The sequence below is a fragment of the Netta rufina genome (genome assembly GCF_964035555.1).
Source record: "Netta rufina genome assembly, chromosome: 18".
Lineage (NCBI taxonomy): Eukaryota > Metazoa > Chordata > Aves > Anseriformes > Anatidae > Netta > Netta rufina.
In genome coordinates, this window is record NC_140142.1 from 8776629 (window position 1) to 8796835 (window position 20207).

Sequence of the window (20207 nt, forward strand, 5' to 3'; positions counted from 1 at the left end):
TTTTCCTCCTTTTTTTTTTTTTTCTCCCTTTCCCCCTCCCTTTTCCTCTTTACCTTTTTATTTCCCTTTAGTTAAATTGTTTAGTTCAAAATAATCTTTCTTTAATTATTATTATTATTTCCCTTTAATTAAATTATCCTTATCTCAAACCGTGAGTTGTTCTTTGCTTTACTTCCCCCCTTCCTCATCTAAGGTGCTCAGTGCTGTGGCCAGTCCTCTTTAATATCTTCATCGATGATCTGGACGAGGGCATCGAGTGCACCCTCAGTAAGTTTGCAGATGACACCAAGTTAGGTGTGTGTGTCGATCTGCTCGAGGGTAGGAAGGCTCTGCAGGAGGATCTGGATAGGCTGCACCGACGGGCTGAGGCCAACTGTATTAAGTTAAACAAGGCCAAGTGCCGGGTCCTGCACCTGGGGCGCAACAACCCCAAGCAGAGCTACAGGCTGGGAGATGAGTGGTTGGAGAGCTGCCAGGCAGAGAAGGACCTGGGAGTATTGGAGAATAGTTGGCTGAATATGAGCCAGCAGTGTGCTCAGGTGGCCAAGAAGGCCAACAGCATCCTGGCTGGTATCAAAGCAGCGTGACCAGCAGGGCTAGGGAGGTGATCGTCCCCCTGTACTCGGCTCTGGTGAGGCTGCACCTTGAGTACTGTGTTCAGTTTTGGGCCTCTCGCTACAGGAAGGACATCGAGGTGCTTGAGCGAGTCCAGAGAAGGGCGACGAAGCTGGTGAGGGGCCTGGAGAACAAGTCCTATGAGGAGCGGCTGAGGGAGCTGGGCTTATTCAGCCTGGAGTAAAGGAGGCTCAGGGGTGACCTTATCACTCTCTACAGATACCTTAAAGGAGGCTGTAGCGAGGTGGGGGTTGGTCTGTTCTCCCACGTGGCTGGTGACAGCATGAGGAGGAATAGGCTAAAGTTGCACCAGGGGAGTTTTAGGTTGGCCATTAGGAAAAACTTCTTTACCAAAAGGATTGTTAGACATTGGAATGGGCTGCCCAGGGAGGTGGTAGAGTCACCATCCCTGGAAGTCTTTAAAAGACATTTAGATGTAGAGCTTAGGGATATGGTATAGTGCAGGACTTGTTAGTGTTAGGTCAGAGGTTGGACTCGACGATCTTGAGGTCTCTTCCAACCTAGAAATCCTGTGATTCTGAGTGAGAGAGTGGTTGTGGTGTTTAGCTGCCCAGCACGGTAAAACCACCACATCCCTGCTCTGGACCGTGTCATTCCCTTCTTATCCAAAGAAGCTCTGAGACTCCTCATGAAAGATCCCATAGGTTGTGGGATTTGCCAGCAAATCTGGAGATGGCAACAGGAACAGCAGTTGCGTTGCCCTGCAGCCACAGACTTACCCTGTTCAGGGCTCTGAAGATTTCTTCTGCAGTCAGCTCTCAGCATCCCCCCTCCACACTGCTTTTAACATCTCCCTCCCTTCTCTCAGCCGCCCTTGTCCCCTGCAGGCAGTGCCCCCAGCCCTGCTGTGCTGTGCAGAGGATCTGCTCCTGGGCAGAGCTGTCTCTCTGCAGCGCTGTCCGCTTGCCAGGAGCTCCCCTTGGGCCCAGGAGCCCAGGAGCCCAGCTCATCAGCACAGGGAGTTCTTGAGAAGTCCCTGGGCCTCCAGGGGAATCAACTTTGAAACAAACTGAAGTGAGAGAGGGAGTTAGGAGAATACAATAACTTACTAACTTTTTAGAAAAGAATTTACTGGACTGGGCTGGGGAGAGGACAGGGAGGTGTGGAGAGCTGGGGAGGCTGAGCTGGGTTGGCCTCCTGCAAGTGTCAGGGAGGACCACTAGAGCAGGGGCCCGGCTGGGCCCTTGTCATCTAAAGGCTGCATGTGGAAACATAAGTCTGGATGTGTGGGAGGCCTTCTGAAGCATGAGCTGGTTGGCAGGCAGAGTACCTGAGGGATTGTGCAGGGCATCCCCTGCACCCACTGCTCCTGGGTGAAGAGGAAGAGGCCTCCTGAGCACAACAGCTCCTTGTAGCCCTGTGGATGCTGACTGTGAGGTCACTTGTGTCCCAACCCCTGGCTGGCCAACAGCAGGGAGGCAGAGCCTCTGAGGTCATAAAGGCCTTCAGAAAGCTGCCCCCAATGGGGCAAGTCCTTTGGGGAGGCCAGGGAAATGCTGGGAGAATAAAGGTGAGAGATTTGGGGGAGGTAAGAGGGACTTGGCTAAGAGAAAGGAAAGATTCTGAAGAAGAGAGAGGGGTTAAGGTAAGGCTACTGCTGCTGCAACACTTAGTGGGAATAAATTCATGTTAGATCCTAACAATATTTCTAACAAGTAACTGTAAACCCTAGGCCTACCCTTAAGCACTATCTCTCATCCTGAAATGAATCCTCTGTAGTAATCACCAATCTCGAACCTTACCCTGAAGACAAAGACCATAACCACTTAGACATTACCACTTACTGTCTTTTACCCCATTGCTCACTGTAATCCACAGCCCTTAATTCCTAGCATTAAATTGCCTTAACCCTAGCCCTCACCCAGGCAGAAATAAAACCATAACCAAAAATCCACCTCATAACCTAAACACTGAATGGGTTGACAAAGCAGAACACCAAAGCCTCCCCCTAAGTCTCTGCCCAATCCCTAACCTGGAACGCAAGGTGTAATCCCTAGACCTTAACCTGAACACCTAATCCTCAAATCCCTCATTTCTGGACTTTAATAATGAAAGCGAAGTGTCTGGCTGTGGAGGTGACTCTGAGGTCACTTTTGCCTCTGGAGCTGATAGGCCATCAGCAGGAGCATGGCTGGGCAAGGGACTGGGAGCAGGTATGTGGCTTGGTTGTGTCTATCTGAGAAGCTGAAAAGCCAGCACGAAGGCTATATTGCTTGGAATATCATGGAGAGGTTCCTTTTGTCTGGTCAGCTGACTGGCCACAGGAAAGCTGATAGGTTGGGATGCCTGTGTGAAGGATGGTTTCTGAGATGCTGGAACTTCCCTTCGTCACAGAAAACTTACCCTGATCACGGTGAGAGAAAACTTGCTAGAAATTGAGGCTTGGATGATGGAAACAGGGCATGAGAGGGAAGATACATCACTGAAAGGCTAATGCTTTAGTGTCAGAGGTCACCTGGAGGGAATCTGTTCTCCGTCCATAGCTTTGTGTTTCAGGGCACAGCTGGAGAGGGTACATGAATCATCAGTGAAGGCACAGAAATGCTAAGCTGAGAGCAGAGTAGGAAAACAAGATGCATGTTTTCAGCCTGCATGGAAACTGGGATGGGTGTGGAACAGCACAGGACAGCCAGTGGTGGAGATGGACAAGGACACTGGCAAGAGTAGACTTAACCAGGAAAACCAAGGTCTTGTCCCCTTGCCTATTGCAGGTTTCTCTGCCACCAAGGCCTAGGAGGAGACATGTTGTCCTATTAGCAATGGAGGCTCGTCACCTCTTTGCACCTCCTGACAGAGGCTAGGAGGTATCACACCATTGTCTTTCACTTGTCACTGCATACCCCACATCCCACTGTCTGAGGAAGAGCCTGGAACCTCACATGAGGGACAGGACCTCTCTGCCCAGAGCCGGCATCAGGGTTTGGTCTTTGTGCTCGATGAACCAAAGCCAGCATTCTCTCAGCCTCAGAGCCACCTCCAAAGTGCCTTGGCCAGCCTGTAATCATGACCTCTAATTAACTCATCAGTCGCCTTTCAGGAGCTGAAGTTGTTGGACTTTGCAGAAGCTATACTTTGGGGTTTATTAAGACACAGCAAGCCCTGAGTGTCTCTTAAGGAGGTCTGGACAGGTAGGAGAAGTCTGACCCTTTATGGACAACTTTGCTCCTCACCTTCCAACTCCACTATTTCTGTCATTGCCCCACCAGGATTTGCATCACTTCTCCTGACATCAGACTTCTCCACAGAAGTCTGCAGTTGCACCTCGTAGATCCCTTGCACCAACTCCCTCCTTAGAGAAATGGCCATGAAGGAGACCGTGGTGGAGCAGGTGGACCTGCACTGAAGAAGGCTGCAGCCTGTGGAGGAACCCCACTAGAGTAGATTCTGGGCCAGAGCTGTAGCCCATGGAGAGGAGCCTACTCAGGAGCGGGTGACCTGGCAGGAGCTGCTGCCCGTGGGGGACCCAGGTTGGAGCAGTGTGCTCCTGAGGGATGGACCCCGTGGTACGGACCCATATCTGGAGCAGTTCTTGAAGAGTTGCTGCCTGTGGGAAGCCCACACCGGATCAGTTTGGGAAAGATGTGATCCCATGGGAGGGACCCCACGTTGGAGCAGGGGAAGAGAGTGACCAAGAAGATCAGAAACAAAGTGCTATAGATTGACCACAGACCCCCTTCCCCTGTTCCCCTGTGCTGCTCGGGAGGAGGAGGTGGAAGATGGTAGATGGGGGAAAGTGTTCTGGGCTTTCTTTACTTTGTTTCTAACCTCGTTAGCTTGCTAGTAATAGGCAAAAAAATTTACAATCTATCTCCCTACAATGAGCCTGTTTTGCCCATCACAATAGTTTTTGAGCAGTCTTCCTGTCCTTCTCTCAACCTTTGAGCCCTTTGCATTGCATTTTCTCCCCCTTTCCTTCTGAGGAAGGGGGAGTGATAGAGTGGTTGTGTTGGAGCTCAGCTGCCCACCCAAGTAAAACCACCACAGCTTGGAAGAGGTGATCCATGAAGACTAAGCAGCTTCCTTGGGCCGCTCTTTCCTGAAGGGCTTTGTCCCATGGGACTCTACAAAGGAAATGCCCCAAGAGGCCAAAGTCTGCTCTCCTGAAGTCCAGGGTAGTGAGACTTCTGTGCGCCCTCCTTGCTGCACTTAGCATCCTAAACTGCACCATTTCATGGCCACTGCAGCCCAGGCTGCCCTTGAGCTTCACATTCCCCACCAGCCCCTCCTTGTTGCTGAGAAAGAGGTCCAGCATAGCACTTCTCTCTGCTATCAATGGGAGGACTAAGGTATCATTAATGCATAACAGGACCTTCCTGGATTGAGTGTGCCCTGCTGTGCTGTCCCTCCAACAGATACCAGGGTGGTTGAAGTCCCCCCTGAAGATTAGGGCTTTTGAATGTGAGGCTGCTTCTATCTGTTTATAGAGGGCCTCACCTGCCGGTCTTCCTGATCAGGTGGCCTGCAGCAGACTCCCACTATAATGTCCCCTGTTCCTACCCTCCCTTTCTCCTGACCCATCAGCTCACTGTCAGATCCTCACTCATCCCCAGGCAGAGCTCCATGCACTCCGGCTGCTCACTCACATAGAGGCCACACTGAACTGAACTAACTGAACAAGCTCCCGTGGGTTTGTGGATAGTGTGATGGGAGCATCTCAAAAGGATTATCACATGGATCAAAGGGTTTCCAGCTCAGAATGAGATGCCTCAGATGGATGAATGCAATGCACAAGGGTACCTAACCCTTCCCCATCCCTGCCTGTGTGTCCTATTTGTTATTGGCCATGAACAGAGTTTTCCAGAGGGAACATTTGCACCTCTCAGTGACAGTAAAACTCTGTTGGGACTAACCGTAATTCTGAACTCAGCCTCTCTCTGCTGTTTCAAAGGGATATTTGGTAATTATTTCAGATGACTTCGTTATTTCAGTTGACTTCAAAGTATGTTCTGGAAAAGTGAGTGTTGCCTTGCAGGAGGTGTCAGCCCTGGAGCCCCAGGGACATCTCAAGGGAGACAAGAAGTAAAGAGGCAGCAAAGCCTAGGGCTGGAGCTCTTCTGCTGAACTGGGCCGGGCTCCTGGGCCCAAGGGGAGCTCCTGGCAAGCGGACAGCGCTGCAGAGAGACAGCTCTGCCCAGGAGCAGCTCCTCTGCACAGCACAGCAGGGCTGGGGGCACTGCCTGCAGGGGACAAAGGTGGCTGAGAGAAGGGAGGGAGATGTTAAAGGCAGTGTGGAGGGGGGATGCTGAGAGCTCACAGTAGGGGAAATCTTCAGAGCCCTGAACAGGGTAAGTCTGTGGCTGCAGGGCAGCACAGCTGTTGTTCCTGTTGCCATCTCCAGATTTGATGGCAAATCCCACAACCTATGGGATCTTTCAGGAGGACTCTATACTTCCTCTACTGTAGAGAAGAATGACAAGCAGAGATTACCTTCCAAAGCTGTCAGAGATGAGGTTTCCTTCTCACAGGACCAGCTGCAGTCTGTGCAGACAGGGTGAAGTCAAGGGTGGCCAGGGCTGTGATGCAGAGCAGGGTCCCTGCTGTGCCCCAGGGACTGTGTGCTGGGGAAGGGCCTCTGCCGCCTGCCAGGCTCAGCACTCAGCCTGCCTGGGGAGCTGCCCAGGGTGCTGCAGGGAGAAGCTGTGGGTGTTAGGAGCCCCCTGGCAGGACAGGGAAGGTCAGGGTCCTTCTGGTGCCCAGAGCTTGCTGCCTGGGATGGGCAGCTCACAGGTGCACAGAACCCCCACTGCATCTTTAGGGATATTCTTGATAGTGAAAACCAAGGCAGGGACTACCTGAAAGGAAGATACTCTTTGGAGTCTGTGCTTTAACTTTCCTTCCCTGAAGAGCAGTCAGGGGGATCATTAGGAAGTTGTCAGGTTTGTATCAGTGACAGATGCCCCTGAATCATTACACTGAAAAGAGATCTGTAGGTCTATGAGGAACCCCATAAGTCAGCAGGACTCTCCTCCTGTCCAGATGCTTCTCAATGGTTCAGGCTCCAGAGCACCCTGAGGGTATTTTGGAGGAGACACTTCAGGAGGAAGATCAGAGCAAGGAATTATTGAAGAGAAGGTGTTTGCATTTCGACTTCTCTCCTCTTGTTTTCCTGGGTGGCAGTGGGAGATAGAAATGTATTTTTACATTTTGATGAAGACCCTGAGAGCCCAGTTCTTCTTAGCTCTTGATAGGTACACGCTACTCCTTAGCCACTGAACACATGGAGATATCCCTGAAAATTATACAGGAACAGGCAGTGTCTGCAAGACAGAGTTGAGCACACAGCGGGTGGAATGTTGTCTGTGAGCCATGGCAGGGAGGAGAAGTGGGGAGAGAGAAGCAGCTGCCAGCAGGGACAACTCTAGGAAGTAGAGACCTGGGCAGGGATGGAAGAAGGAGCTGCTGCCTGAAACACCAAGGGAGGGGGGATTCAGGTACTCCCTGCCAGGCCTGCAGTGCAGGCGCCTTCTCTGCAGCAACCCCCTGCTCTCCTCTGACACCCAGCACAGCCTCTGCCCTCAGGGGCTTTAGGGCATGAGCCAGCTCTTCCTCAGCTGGACCTCCAGAATAAGAGAGAAGCCTGTGTCTTGAGAGGTGATACACAACAATGATGCTAAGAGTACCTGCCCTTCAGTGTCACTTCCAAAGGTGGATGGCAAGCTTAGTAATGTGAAGGCTTCCCTGCATGCCCATCTCCCTTTCTCTATGTCGGCTGTGTGGAGCATTGTGGTATTCTTTCTTATTTGTCCACCTGTGTGGAGGTCTCTTAATCTCTTTGTCAGGGGTGCAGGTGGGTGTAAGCTTCTGTTCTGACATGGAATGCTGGGCCCTGCCCTGAGGGCATCTTTTTGGGAACAAGGTGCCCAAGTTTAATTTTTAAACTGTCAGACATGCTGTCATCCAGTTGGGAGGGTTGGAGATGAGCTGACTCATTCCTCATTCAACTCATGGAAGGGTAATTTCTGTGGGAGAATGTCCGAATTTTGCTGAGAAATCTCTCTAACTTGTCCCTCTTTTTTTCCTCCATGGATAGCCAACCCTGCCTTGAGAGGACAGCAAATGTCCAACAGCACCTTCCCCACAGAGTTCCTCCTCCTGCCATTCGCAGACACACGCGAGCTGCAGCTCCTGCACTTCGCGCTCTTCCTGGGCATCTACCTTGCTGCCCTCCTGGGCAACGGCCTCATCCTCACAGCCATAGCCTGCGACCACCGCCTCCACACCCCCATGTACTTCTTCCTCCTCAACCTCTCTCTCATTGACCTGGGCACTATTACCACCACTGTTCCCGAAGCCATGGCCAATTCCCTGTGGGATACCACGACCATTTCCTATGCAGGCTGTGCTACCCAGGTCTTTTTCTTTATTCTCTTTGTCTCAGCAGAGTTTTATCTTCTCATCATCATGGCCTATGACCGCTACGTTGCCATCTGCAAACCCCTGCACTATGGCACAATAATGGCCAACAGTACTTGTATCAACATGGTAGCAGTTCTCTGGGGCAGTACTTTTCTCTATGCTGTGCTGCACACTGCCAATACATTTTCCCTTCCCCTTTGCCAAGGCAATGCCCTAGGCCAGTTCTTCTGTGAACTTCCCCAGATCCTCAAGCTCTCCTGCTCAGATGCGTACCTCAGAGAAGCTGGGCTTCTTGTGGTTAGTGCCTGTTTATTATCTGGGTGTTTTGTTTTCCTTGTGCTGTCTTATGTGCAGATCTTCAAGGCTGTGCTGAGGATCCCCTTGCAGCAGGGCCGGCACAAAGCCTTTTCCACATGCCTCCCTCACCTGGCTGTGGTCTCCCTGTTCATCAGCACTGGCATATTTGCCTACCTGAAGCCCCCCTCCATCTCTTCTCCATTCCTCAACCTTTTGCTGGCCGTTCTGTACTCCGTGGTGCCCCCAGCTCTGAACCCCCTCATCTACAGCATGCAAAACAAGGAGCTCAAGTGTGCAGTTAGGAGACAGATTTGGGGAATGTTTTCCAGTACTTATAAAGATCCCTTCACTGTCCAATAATGAATACAAGTACATCCCCTTCCAAGCTTGTGTTGTCTTTGTACTCATTATTATTATTATTAATTATTATTTTTTTAGGGGGTTGTGTTATTATTACTGCTTCTGTTCCTTGCATTTGTACATAAATATTTGGATTCCCCCCACTGCTGTGAATGAACAAGCTTATACTGACCCATTAGTAGGCCGTATAGATGTGCACCTAACACTGTGAGTCAGTGAAGACTCTCTCATGACATCTCAGTAATAAAATGGAATTACCCCAGTGCAATGCCTGAAGGCTGGGACTTCCTTCCCCCCAAAAATGTGTCAAGAATAGGCCCAAAGAATTGCTCCCCACAAGGATCTGTACCTGCTTCAGTTCAGGAGGGAATAGCTCATTTTTGCATTGTGACCTGTCAGAGACCAAGGACTAGATTTAACACTCACCCATGGGTGTCTGCTGACAGCAGAGGCAGCGAATGGTCACTGCGTTACAGAGCCAGGGCCATTCCCACATGTGATCCATAGGTGATGTCCTTCAGGAGGGGAATCTGGAGCTGCCTGCAGAGCCCAGGATACCTCCAGGGACACAGGAGCCTGGTGTGAGCAGTGACTGCAGCCCCTCTGAAAGTGAGAGATCTCCCACTGTGAGCTCAGCCACAGTGAAAGAACTAAAGCCAGGTATTTCAGGGAACCTGTGACTCCTCAATCTCAGGGAAGAGAGTGGGCACCCAGCAGGCAGAGGAGAGGGAAGCTGTGGAGTGATTCATTTCTCCCTTCGTAAAGTACCTCTGTCTGGTACAGAACCACAGCCTGGTTGTTGTGTGCAGCAGCAGCAGCAGCTTGGGGACCACTTGTGGGGAGTGTGGGGATGGCCATTCCCCACTACCCAAGGGGAGCTAATCTTTGAAATTTGACCAGCTCCATCTTCCTGCTGGCATCAGCGTCTGTAATGGTGGAACAGCTACTGAGGATCAGCACTGGGTCATGGGCTCAGACATTTCAATACCCAGCTGCAGAAAGCACTGACTAACCTGATCTACCGTAAAGCTATAACTGCTCAGAGAAGATTATGGTAGTGAACACCTCCAGAGGTCCCTTCTGACTCAGGGAAGAAAGGGCTAGACTGTGGAGTTAGAGTGCATGACAATGCTGTGTTTTGAGGCCTCACCGCTGTTTGTAATCCCTGCTCCTCAAGGTTACACAGTGAGTGGTGTCATTCTCAAAATGAGTCTCTGCCCTTGGGAACCTGGAGTACAGCTGGTGCAATGATACTACAGAAAAGTTCTCAGAGACATTGCAAGACATTCCAGAATGACTGAATCACAAATTGGTTGGAGTTGGAAAAAGTCGCTCCCCATGTTACTTGTAAATTCCCTTTAAGTACTGGAAGGCAAGAAAAAGATTCCCCCCAGAGTCTTCTCTTCTCTAGGCTCAACGAACCCAGCTGACTCAGCCTGCCTTCACAGGAGAGGTGTTCCACTCCACTGATTATTGCTGTGGCTCTGCTATGGTCCCACTCTCTAAGTCCTATGTCCAAAATCTTATGTGTCTGTTGTGCTGGGGCCCCGGAGCTGGATGCAGAACTCCAGGTGGGTTCTCACAAGAGCAGAGAAGAGAGGAAGAATCACCTCCCTCAACCTGCTGGTCACTCTGCTTTAGATGCAGCCCAGGATACTGTAGGCTTTTGGGGCTGCAAGTGGACATTCCTGACTCATGTTGAGCTTCTCTTCAACCAGCACCCTCAGGTCCTTCTCATCAGGGCTACTCTCAATCCATTCTTTCTGGCCTGTGTTTGTGCTTGGGATTGCCCTAACCATTATGTGGGGAACAGACTGGTGTGTCTAACCCAGCTCCAACCCCCTGCCACAGGTCTTTCCTTTTCCATCAATAGAGAGGTGACGTTTTCTGTAAGGGCACCTCAGGCTTTGGGGGAAGACTCTTCTTCCCTTGTCGTTGCCACGTTCCATCCTCTGGCGATATTGGCCCCCCTCCCTTCTGTGAGTGCAGCGAGGGAGTTTTGGGTTATTTGGCTGTGGGCTGTGGGTGCCCTGCAGACTGCAGGATCCAGCCTTCCAACTCCTCATCAGCCTCCTTGCTGCTATGCAGCCTTCTCCCTGCCTCCTGCAGCTCGGCCCCCTGCTGCAGGAGGTCCTCCAACTGGGCGCACCTTTGGCAGGCAATTCTACTGCCTGCCCCTGCCCCAGGGGAAAGGCCTGGGCACTTCCAGCAGCCTGAGGTCTGCACGGCAGCCTCACTCCTCGGCAGCTCTGTCTGGGTGCAGGCATCAGCCACCGCTGGGGCAGATGGTGCTGGTGGCCCAGCTGGAGCTGCAGCCTCTGCCCAGAGATGAGTGGCTACTGTTCTGCCTTGAGGATCAGTGGGGTGCATGCCCTCAGGCTGTGCAGGCCTGGGTGTGGGGTGCAGGTGTACCTGGTGCCTCCCACCCTTTGCTGAATGGCCCTCCCTCACTGGGTGCCCTCCGTGCACCTCCTGGGCCAATGGCTGCACCAACAACAGCACCAACCAGACCCACTCCGTTTCCCCACATTGTTGGCCATGCTCCTGGTCACTGGCACTCGTGGGGGTGGGGGTTGGTTGCCATCAATGCCCATGCTTTGTCAGCCACTCTGGTGAGAGCTGCAAGCTCTAGGCAGGTCTCTGCACTCCCCTGGTACTGTCCTTGCTCAGGAAACCCTTGTAGGCTGTGATCTGCCACTGCTCTGGAGAAAGTGACTGCCTGGAGCTGATCACCTCAGATGATTACAGAGTAATGCTGGACACAGGTCCAGCACAGACTGGGAGACAAGTGGCTAGAGAGCAGCTCAGCAGAAAGGGCTCTCAAGGTGCTGCTTGACAGCAGGCTCAACATCAGCCAGCAGGGTGCCCTGGCAGACAAGAGGGCAAAAACCATCTTGGGATGCATTAAGCACAGCACAGACAGATGGTCAAAAGAGGTGAGTTTTCAGCTATATTGAGCATTGGTGCAGCCTCCCCTTAAATCATGTATGCAATTCTGGTGTTCACAATAGAAGAAAGATGTGGAGCTGAAAGCATCCAGAGGAGGACAGCAAAGGTGGGCTGGAAGGCATGTCCTGTGAGGAGAGCCTGAGGACACTTGGGTTGTCTAGTCTGGAGAAAAGAAGGCTGAGGGGTGACCTCATTACTCTTGACAACTTCCAGAGAAGGAGAAGTGGAGAGGGAGGTGACAATCTTTTCTCCCTGGTAACTGACAGAATGTGTGGGAATGTGTGGTGTAAATGCCTGAAGTAACTAGGAAAATAAAACTAACATTCACATTTTTAAGGAAAAGGTACAGCATTGAAGAGGCTTTCAGGGTAGGGCATAACTGCATTACCTGAGCGTTCCCTAGGCTCCCAACCTTAGATGCTGTCGTGCTGGGGAAACTTGGTGTGCTAGCTCCAAGGAACAGCACGGAGCGTAGAGTGGAGTGGAGACACCACAGCTAGGCTCTGTAATCAGGTGGGGCCTCGATTGTTCTTGTGCACAAAGCTGCACTTTTTGCCACCCTAAGCCAAAGACCTGTCATGTTTTGACAAATGCTGTACCCTAGTGTACTTTTTGCTCATTATAATATCATTATAATACCAAAACACACCTCCATCCCAAAAGCTACCCGCCTCCAAGGTGCGACCATCCCTCACTGAGCATGCGCTCTGAATTTCTCGGAGCCTATTACTTTAAACGGAGACGGGAAAACTTTACACCAATCATAACTAAGATATGCTTGACTAGAGCCACTCAAGCTCCACCTAAAACATAGAAAATAATATAAATTGGCCCAAGAGACAGGGGATGTTAGGGAAGATACCACCGTCAGGGGAGATACCATCCCAAGGACAACATCCTTAGGACCTCCTGACTCCTGGGATCAGTCGACGGGCTGAGCCTCTCTTCCCCCCCATTGGGACGCCTTTGGGTGAGATCTGAATACTTGCTTATAAACCTCTATAGAGTCTTTGATCCTTTTAACGCGTTTATTTCTAGGCTGCGCACCTGTAATATCTGTAACACCTGCAACACCTATAACATCTATAATATCTGTAACATCTATAACATCTATAACACCTGTAACATCTGTAACATCTGCAACACCTATAACATCTGTAACATCTATAACACCTACAACCCCTATGTATTTTACGCATACTAGCTTGCTTTTGCAGACAGTCACTATCGCCGGCAATCCAAAAGAACCTGATTATCTGTTGCTGTAATAAACCATACTTGATTGCATTGTGATAACTCTCATTAAGTGCAACGAGGGTGAGGGTGGTTATCCGTGATAGTTCAGTGTTCTGAATCTAACCAGACCCCCAGGCGGTTAATGCATTTTTGTTGAATGTCCGAACGGACCCCCAGGCGGTTAATGCATTTTTGGTGAATGCCTGAATGGACCCCCAGGCCGTTAATGCGTTGATGGTGAATGTCTGACTGGACCCCCAGGCGGTTAATGTGTTTTTGGTGAATGTCCGACTGGTTCAGTACCCTGAACCTGACCGGGCCCGTAACGGTTAATCAGCTACACCCCTTAACGCGACAGAATAACAACAAAGCTACACAAGGAGAGGTTCACACTGGAGATAAGAAACCTTTCACTTCTGTGAGGGTGGTCAAACACAGGAACAGGCTTCCTAGAGACCTGGTTGATGCCTCAGGCCTGTCAGTGTCAGAGAGGCATTTAGACAATGCTCTCATATACAGTCTCTGACTTCCGGGTTAGCCCTCAAGAGATTGGTCACTTGTACCAGATACCCTTTGAAGGTCTCTTCAAACTGAACTATTCTGTTCCATTTGGCTCAATTTGTTTTGATCCACTTAAATTCTATTCTATAAATCTAGACAGCCCCTAGCCTGTGTCACAGTAGGGCAGTTGTCCACCTCAGAAGCAGAAATGGGGTTTTGTCCTTGTTGGACATCATGGCGTTTCAATTGGCCTATCCCTCCAACACTGTTATTATTGGAAAAGGGAATACTGTGGGGGATTGTATTGAATCCAGGTAAATGAGACCCACTCCTCTCCTTTCACTCAGAGATGTGGTCATTTCATCCTAGGAAATATTGCAGGTGGTCAGGTATGGTCTACCCTCACTTTCAGTCACTTTCTTATCAATACTCCAAGCAATGAGATCCACGAGGACATGCTCTGGAAAAGACTCCTCAACCAAAGTAATACTAAGCAAGCTTTAGCTCCCCAGCTCATCTCGTGGACCTTCTTGAAATCTGCATGCAACTTTTGCAGAGGAATGTTTTATGGCAATGAGCTTTTCTGCCTTTCAGGGCTACTGACAATGAGATCTCCACTAACAGCCTCCTGAACAGGCCCAGAAATGCTGCTTTGAGATCTGGCACCTAAGTCCTCTATCTCCTTCCTTATGTCCCTCAGCTCTGACATCAGGCCAAGATGTTTCTTTTCCTTTGGGAAGCCTGGTAGCAAATTTCCAAAACTCCACGTGTGCAAAGACTTTAAAGCCAGAGACATGCTGGAGTGGACAGCAGTTGGGAACGTACAGTTGAAATGGGACGTCAACAGAGAGAGCAAACCCTGCTGTCCCCAAGGACAGAGAGAATCAGAGCTGGGATGCCCTGGACAGGCCTGGCAGGAAACAGATTTGCTGCCAGGTGTGTCTCTGCAGCCCCTGAAGGCCTCTGGCAGAGGTGAAGCTGATCTCCAGGAACAACCAGGTGCTGCTGACAGGCACTCTGTGAAAACTGTTGGCTTGTTCAATGACATCAAGAGGCTGAGTAAAAGTGGAGGGAGGGAGCAAACTGTCTGCAATTGCTGCCTTGGTTTTCTGCCATGCGTTTGCTCTGGATGGTGATGGCTTTCCTTCCCAGGACCAGTGCTGGCCCTTCCAGCCACAGGTAGTTTTGTGTGAGAGTCTTGACATCTGATGTAGCGCTACAGGCCCGGTATTTGGCCATAACAAAATCAAGAACCTTCCCTGAATTGGCTTAGGCAATGTGGAGATGTCCATGAGGCCACTGCCATTATGGTCAGTAATGGAGATGTTGTAAACATGGTTGATGGAGAAGACAGAAACTTAGCTCTCCCTGTGCTACATGACTCCATATCGTCAAGTGAAAGCAGTGTAGGTTGCTCAGAAAATACTAATGGACACTAAAAAGATTCAGTGGTGCTAAATGTAGGCATCTGCTCTCATTTCTGTTAGCCCAAGAAAATCTCCCTGCACTTAAAAATGGTGCTCTCGGATACTCCCTGGCTCCCACAATTAATCCATCAGAGCATGCAGTTACCTGCATCTGTCTCTGGCCACCTCTGGAAAATCAGCTCCCTCCTGGCCTCTGTCTCCATTCAATGTGCTGGGAGCTGAGGCAAGCAGATTACATGCAGATGCCTGGTTTGTGCCCAGGCAAGAGGAATCCTGTGGGCTTGTGTAAGGCACGGGAGGGAGCTGAACCCCCTTCTAGCTTCTGGACTGCAAAGAATGAGATGTCCTGGTTGACTAAGCTGAAATCCTTTCCTCACCAGGAGAAAGAAAAATCTCTCCAGGTCCTTGCATGGAATACCTACCTGAAACCAGGACATGGAAAGGTGATTCTGTATCATTCCCCATATTGTTCATCTGACAATGCATAATGACAGTGCTGGAAATGAGTTTTCTTGCCCAGTGGGGGGAAGGAACATCAGGGATTGCTTCACTTTCAAAGTCAATTCCCCTGGAGGTCCAGGGACACCTCCAGGGAGGCTGAAGGGGTAGAGACAGGGAGGCCTTGGGATGGAGCTGTGCTGCTGAGCTGGGCCAGGCTCGGGGGCCAAAGGGGATCTGCTGGCAATTAGGCAGCGCTGCAGAGAGACAGCTCTGCCCAGGAGCAGCTCCTCTGCATAGCACAGCAGGGCTGGGGGCACTGCCTGCAGGGGACAAGGGCGGCTGAGAGAAGGGAGGGAGATATTAACGGCAGTGTGGAGGCACTGTAAAAAAAAAAAAAAAAAAAAAGGCAGTGTAAAGGCAGTGCTGAGAGCTCACTGTGGGAGAAATCTTCACAGCTCTAACATGGTAAGTGTCTGTGTGAGGGCAGGTAATGCAATATCCTACAGGGTTCTCCTATAGCTGCCACTTCCCATGCAGGCTTCTCTACCACAGCTGGCTTCTCTAGTACAGAGGACAGGGATATTCCCTGGAATACTGATTACCTGACAAAGCTGTCAGAAGGACAGGACATGAGGCTTCCTAATCACCAGGCTGGCTACAGGCTGTGCAGCCAGGCTGCAGGCAGGGGTGTCCAGGGCTGTGATGCAGAGCAGGGTCCCTGCTGTGCCCCAGGGGCTATGTGCCAGGGCAGGGCCTCTGCCGCCTGCCAGGCTCAGCACTCAGCCTGCCCAGGGAGCTGCCCAGGGTGCTGCGGGGAGAAGCTGTGGGTGGAAGGAGCCCCCACAGCAGGGCAGGGCAGAGCAGGGTCCTGCTGGTGCCTGGGGCAGGATGCTCACAGCACCACAGCACCCCCAGACCATATCAGAGGGGACTCTTCAGACAGAAGATCAAGTCTGTGGCTGCCTGATGTGGTCTGGGCTTTCCTAACGCTGTGCTTTCAGGTTTCTTTGGTTCATCAGGGTAGGAATGGAAACAGAGCTGTACAGAGTACAGAAGATTTGGAGTTTCTGTCACCTCAATTTTTATGAGGAACCTCAAAAAGTGCCTTCAGCACCCTCAGACCTTCATAATGCAGCAGCATCACCTTCCCAGTTTCATCAGGGCTTGTGTGACCTGCTCTTCAGCACCTGCACACACTGAGAGGGTTCAGGACAGAGCTGAGCAGACAGCAGATGGGATGGGGTGTGTGAGCACTGGCAGGGCACAGGCATGGGAACAGAAATAGAGCTCCTGGAGGGGACTCCTGCAGGCAGCAGAAATGGGCAGGGAGAAAGGGAATTGAAAAAGGAAACCCTGCTGCAATGGATACACGGGCACCTCCCTGCTATCCCCTGCAGTGCAGGTTCCGTCCCTGAGCAACCCCCCTCAGCTCTCCTCTCCCACTGAGCAGAGCCTCTGCCCTCTGGGCTGGGGGATTCTGGGCAGGAGCTGCCTGTTGGATAGACAGAGCCCCAGAATAAAGAAGGTCTGCCTCTCCTGTCATGTGCCCTATCCCACTGCCTGGCAAAGGGCTGAGAGCCACTGTTCTGTCATGGTGCTGCCTGGCAGGCAGCAGGCACGGCTGGGCAGAGTGACCCCTTCCTGCTTGCTCATCTCTCCCTCCCCTCTCTCGGTCATGCTGCTTTTCCGTCCACCTCTCTGTATTGTTTGTTCTCTTGCACTGGAGGTCGTGCATATGTAAGTAATTTGGGACAGCAGGCTGGGGGTCAGCAGAGGAACAGATGCTGGCACTCAGGCAGAGAATTGTGTTCCTTACAGTGCACTCACCCAGCACAGGGCAGAGTGCCAGCTGGGGAGAGGGAAATATGCTATCCTGAGAAGGGAAGAATGGAAGTTAGTGCGCAGGAGCTCCATGAGAAACAGACTGGATTTTGCTCAGATACCCTGTCTTGATTGTGCGTTTTCCTCCATGGACAGGCAACCATGCCCTGAGGCATTTAATGTCCAACAGCACCTTCCCCACTGAGTTCCTTCTCCTGGCATTCGCAGACACACGAGAGCTGCAGCTCCTGCACTTCGCGCTCTTCCTGGGCATCTACCTGGCTGCCCTCCTGGGCAACGGCCTCATCCTCACAGCCGTAGCCTGCGACCACCACCTCCACACCCCCATGTACTTCTTCCTCCTCAACCTTGCCCTCCTCGACCTGGGCTCCATTTCTACCACTGTTCCCAAAGCCATGGCCAATTCCCTGTGGGACACCAGGAACATCTCCTACTCAGGATGTATTGCCCAGGTCTTTTTCTTTCTGTTCATGATTGGAGGAGAGTATTGTCTTCTCACCCTCATGGCCTATGACCGCTACATTGCCATCTGCAAACCCCTGCACTACGGGACAATAATGGACAGCAGAACTTGTGTCAACATGGCAGCAGCTGCCTGGGGCAGTGGCTTTCTCAATGCCATGCTGCACACTGCCAGTACGTTTTCCCTCCCCCTCTGCCAAGGCAATGCCCTGGACCAATTCTTCTGTGAAATCCCCCAGATTCTCAAGCTCTCCTGCTCAGATGTCTACCTCAGGGAAGTTGGTCTTGTTCTGATTAGTCTCTCTTTAGCTTCAGGGTGTTTTATTTTTATTCTTTTCTCCTACGTGCAGATCATCAGATCAGTGCTGAGGATACCATCCAAGCAGGGACAGCACAAAGCTTTTTCCACGTGCTTCCCTCACCTGGCTGTGGTCTCCATCTTTTCCAGCACTGCCTTATTTGCCTACCTGAAGCCCCCTTCCATCTCCTCCCCATCCCTGAACCTGGGTGTGACAGTGCTGTACTCAGTGGTGCCTCCAGCAGTGAACCCCATCATCTACAGCATGAGGAACCAGGAGCTCAAGGATGCACTGAAGAAGCTGAGTCAATCAGTAGTCCTTCAGCAGCAGTAAGCTGCACATGTCTCTTCCAATTCATCTCAGGAAACTGCTGGTCTTTGTGCTTTTTTTCTGTGATAATCTTTTTCTGTGATAATTGTCTGCCTTCACTCCACTTCTGCAGAGTGGCCTAAACCCACTCTTTTTGACCCAGAGGCCCTTGTATCTGTATCTATTGTTAAGGTATAGCTACCCCTGTCAGGTCTCTTTAATAAAAGGGTGTTTCCTCAGTGCTGGTGCCTGGACGTTGGGTTCTTCTTCCAATGTTGTGGTCAGGAACAGGATGAATAAATTGTTTTATTATCGGGTGGAGGTCATTGCTCTATGAAATTGCTGTCAATGGCTCTATGTCCAGGTGGAAGCTGGTGAGGAGTAGTGTCCCTCAGGGCCTGTCTTGGGACCAGTACTGTTTAATATTAGTATCAGTGATGTAGACAGTGGGATCAAGTGCACCCTCAGCAACTTTACCAATGACACCAATCTGAGTGGTGCTGTTGATACAACAAAAGGAAGGGATGATATCTGTTTGGACCTGAGCAAGCCTGAGAAGTGGGCCCATGTGAATCTAAAGAGGTTCAACAAGTCCAAGTGCAAGGCGCTGCACCTGGGCCAGGGCAATCCCAGACATGAGGACAGACTGGGAGAAGAAGTCCTTGAGAGCAGCCCTGCTGAGAAGGACTTGGGGGTTCTGTTGGACAAAAAGTTTGACATGAGCCAGCAGTGCATACTTGCAGCCCAGAAGCCAACTGCACCCCAGGCTCCATCAACAGAGGAGTGTCCAGCAGGATGAGGGAGGTGATTGTGCCCCTCTGCTCTGCCCTTGTGAGGCCTCATTTGGAGTGTAGGGCCCCCAACACGAAAAGAAAGTTGATCTGTTAGAGTGGGTCCAGAGGAGGTTCACATAGCTGATTAGAGGACTGGAGCACATCTCCAGTGAAGAAAGGCTGAGAGAGCTGGGGCTGTTCAGCCTGAAGAAAAGAAGGGTCCTGGGAGACCTCAATGCAGCTTTTCAGTGCTTAAAAGAGTATTACTGTGGTGGTTTTACCGTGCTGGGCAGCTAAACCCCACAACCGCTCTCTCATTCCCCCTCCTTTAGATGAGGAGGGGGAGAAGTAAAGCAAAGAACAACTCACGGGTTGAGATAAGGATAATTTAATTAAAGGGAAATAACAATAACAATTGAATAAAGACTACCATGAACTAAACAATTTAACTAAAGAGAAATAAAAAGGGAAAGGGGAAAAGGGAGGGGAAAAGGAAAAATAAAAAGAAGGGAGGAAAACAAACAAACAAAATAAATGAAGGCTATTTGGAAGTGCAGAGGAAAGAAATTACTCTCTACTTCCCACAAATGAGCAATGATTGACCACGTCCTTGAAGCAAGGCCTCAACGCACGCAGCCGGTGTTCGAGAGGAGGACCGACATTTTCCCAACGACGGCCCACCCCTCCCCTCTTCTTCCTGTTTCCACCTTTTATTGCTGAGTGTGACATCACATGGTATGGAATATCCCTTTGGTTGGTTTAGGTCAGCTGCCCTAGTGATGTTTCTCTCCTCACTTTTTGCCCACCCCCTAGGAGGGTTAGAGAAAGGCCCAATGCTGTGCCAGCACTGCTCAGCAGTAGACACAACACTGGTGTGATAACACTGCTGTTCCAGCTACAAGTACAGAGTACGGCACTGTATGGGCTGCTGCCGGGAAAGTTAACATTCCAGCCAGACCCAGTACAACCTCCACCCCTTATTCCATAACATTTGTGTCACACTCAGATCCCCATACTTTAGCATAGAAGCATTCTCATCATTATTCCTTGTCCTTTAACAGGACAAGGATTTAACAGGACAGGATTAATAGGCAGGTGTATCTTTTCATTCCATAGGTCTTTCTTGGAAAATGTTCATACGAACTGTTGATGATTAGGTCTTCATCTGCCAAAGTGGCCACTCAAGGCAGGCGGAGTTGGATGTCTGGACACCAGCACCAGCTTAGCTCAAGTCCTTGTTGCCTTGCCCGGCTCCTTGCAAAGTTGATCTGTCGTTGATCCTACAGCATCTTCCTACAACATATAACTTAGATTACAGA

At 50.8% G+C, this 20207-nt stretch overlaps 2 protein-coding genes across 2 annotated transcripts; both read left to right on the forward strand.

The window, feature by feature from the left end:
- Positions 1–7692: 7692 nt before the first annotated feature.
- LOC311216383 (olfactory receptor 14C36-like) lies at positions 7693–8649 on the forward strand (the record flags this gene model as incomplete). Its single annotated transcript, XM_084297926.1, has 1 exon — positions 7693–8649. The coding sequence occupies one exon, from the start codon at positions 7693–7695 to the stop codon at positions 8647–8649; it is 957 nt and encodes a 318-aa protein (XP_084154052.1).
- An 8554-nt stretch (positions 8650–17203) lies between these two features.
- LOC311216384 (olfactory receptor 14C36-like) lies at positions 17204–18139 on the forward strand (the record flags this gene model as incomplete). The annotated part of the gene is made up of 1 exon (XM_084297927.1): positions 17204–18139. One exon carries the CDS (start codon positions 17204–17206, stop codon positions 18137–18139), a length of 936 nt encoding a protein of 311 aa, XP_084154053.1.
- Between the last annotated feature and the right edge of the window lie 2068 nt (positions 18140–20207).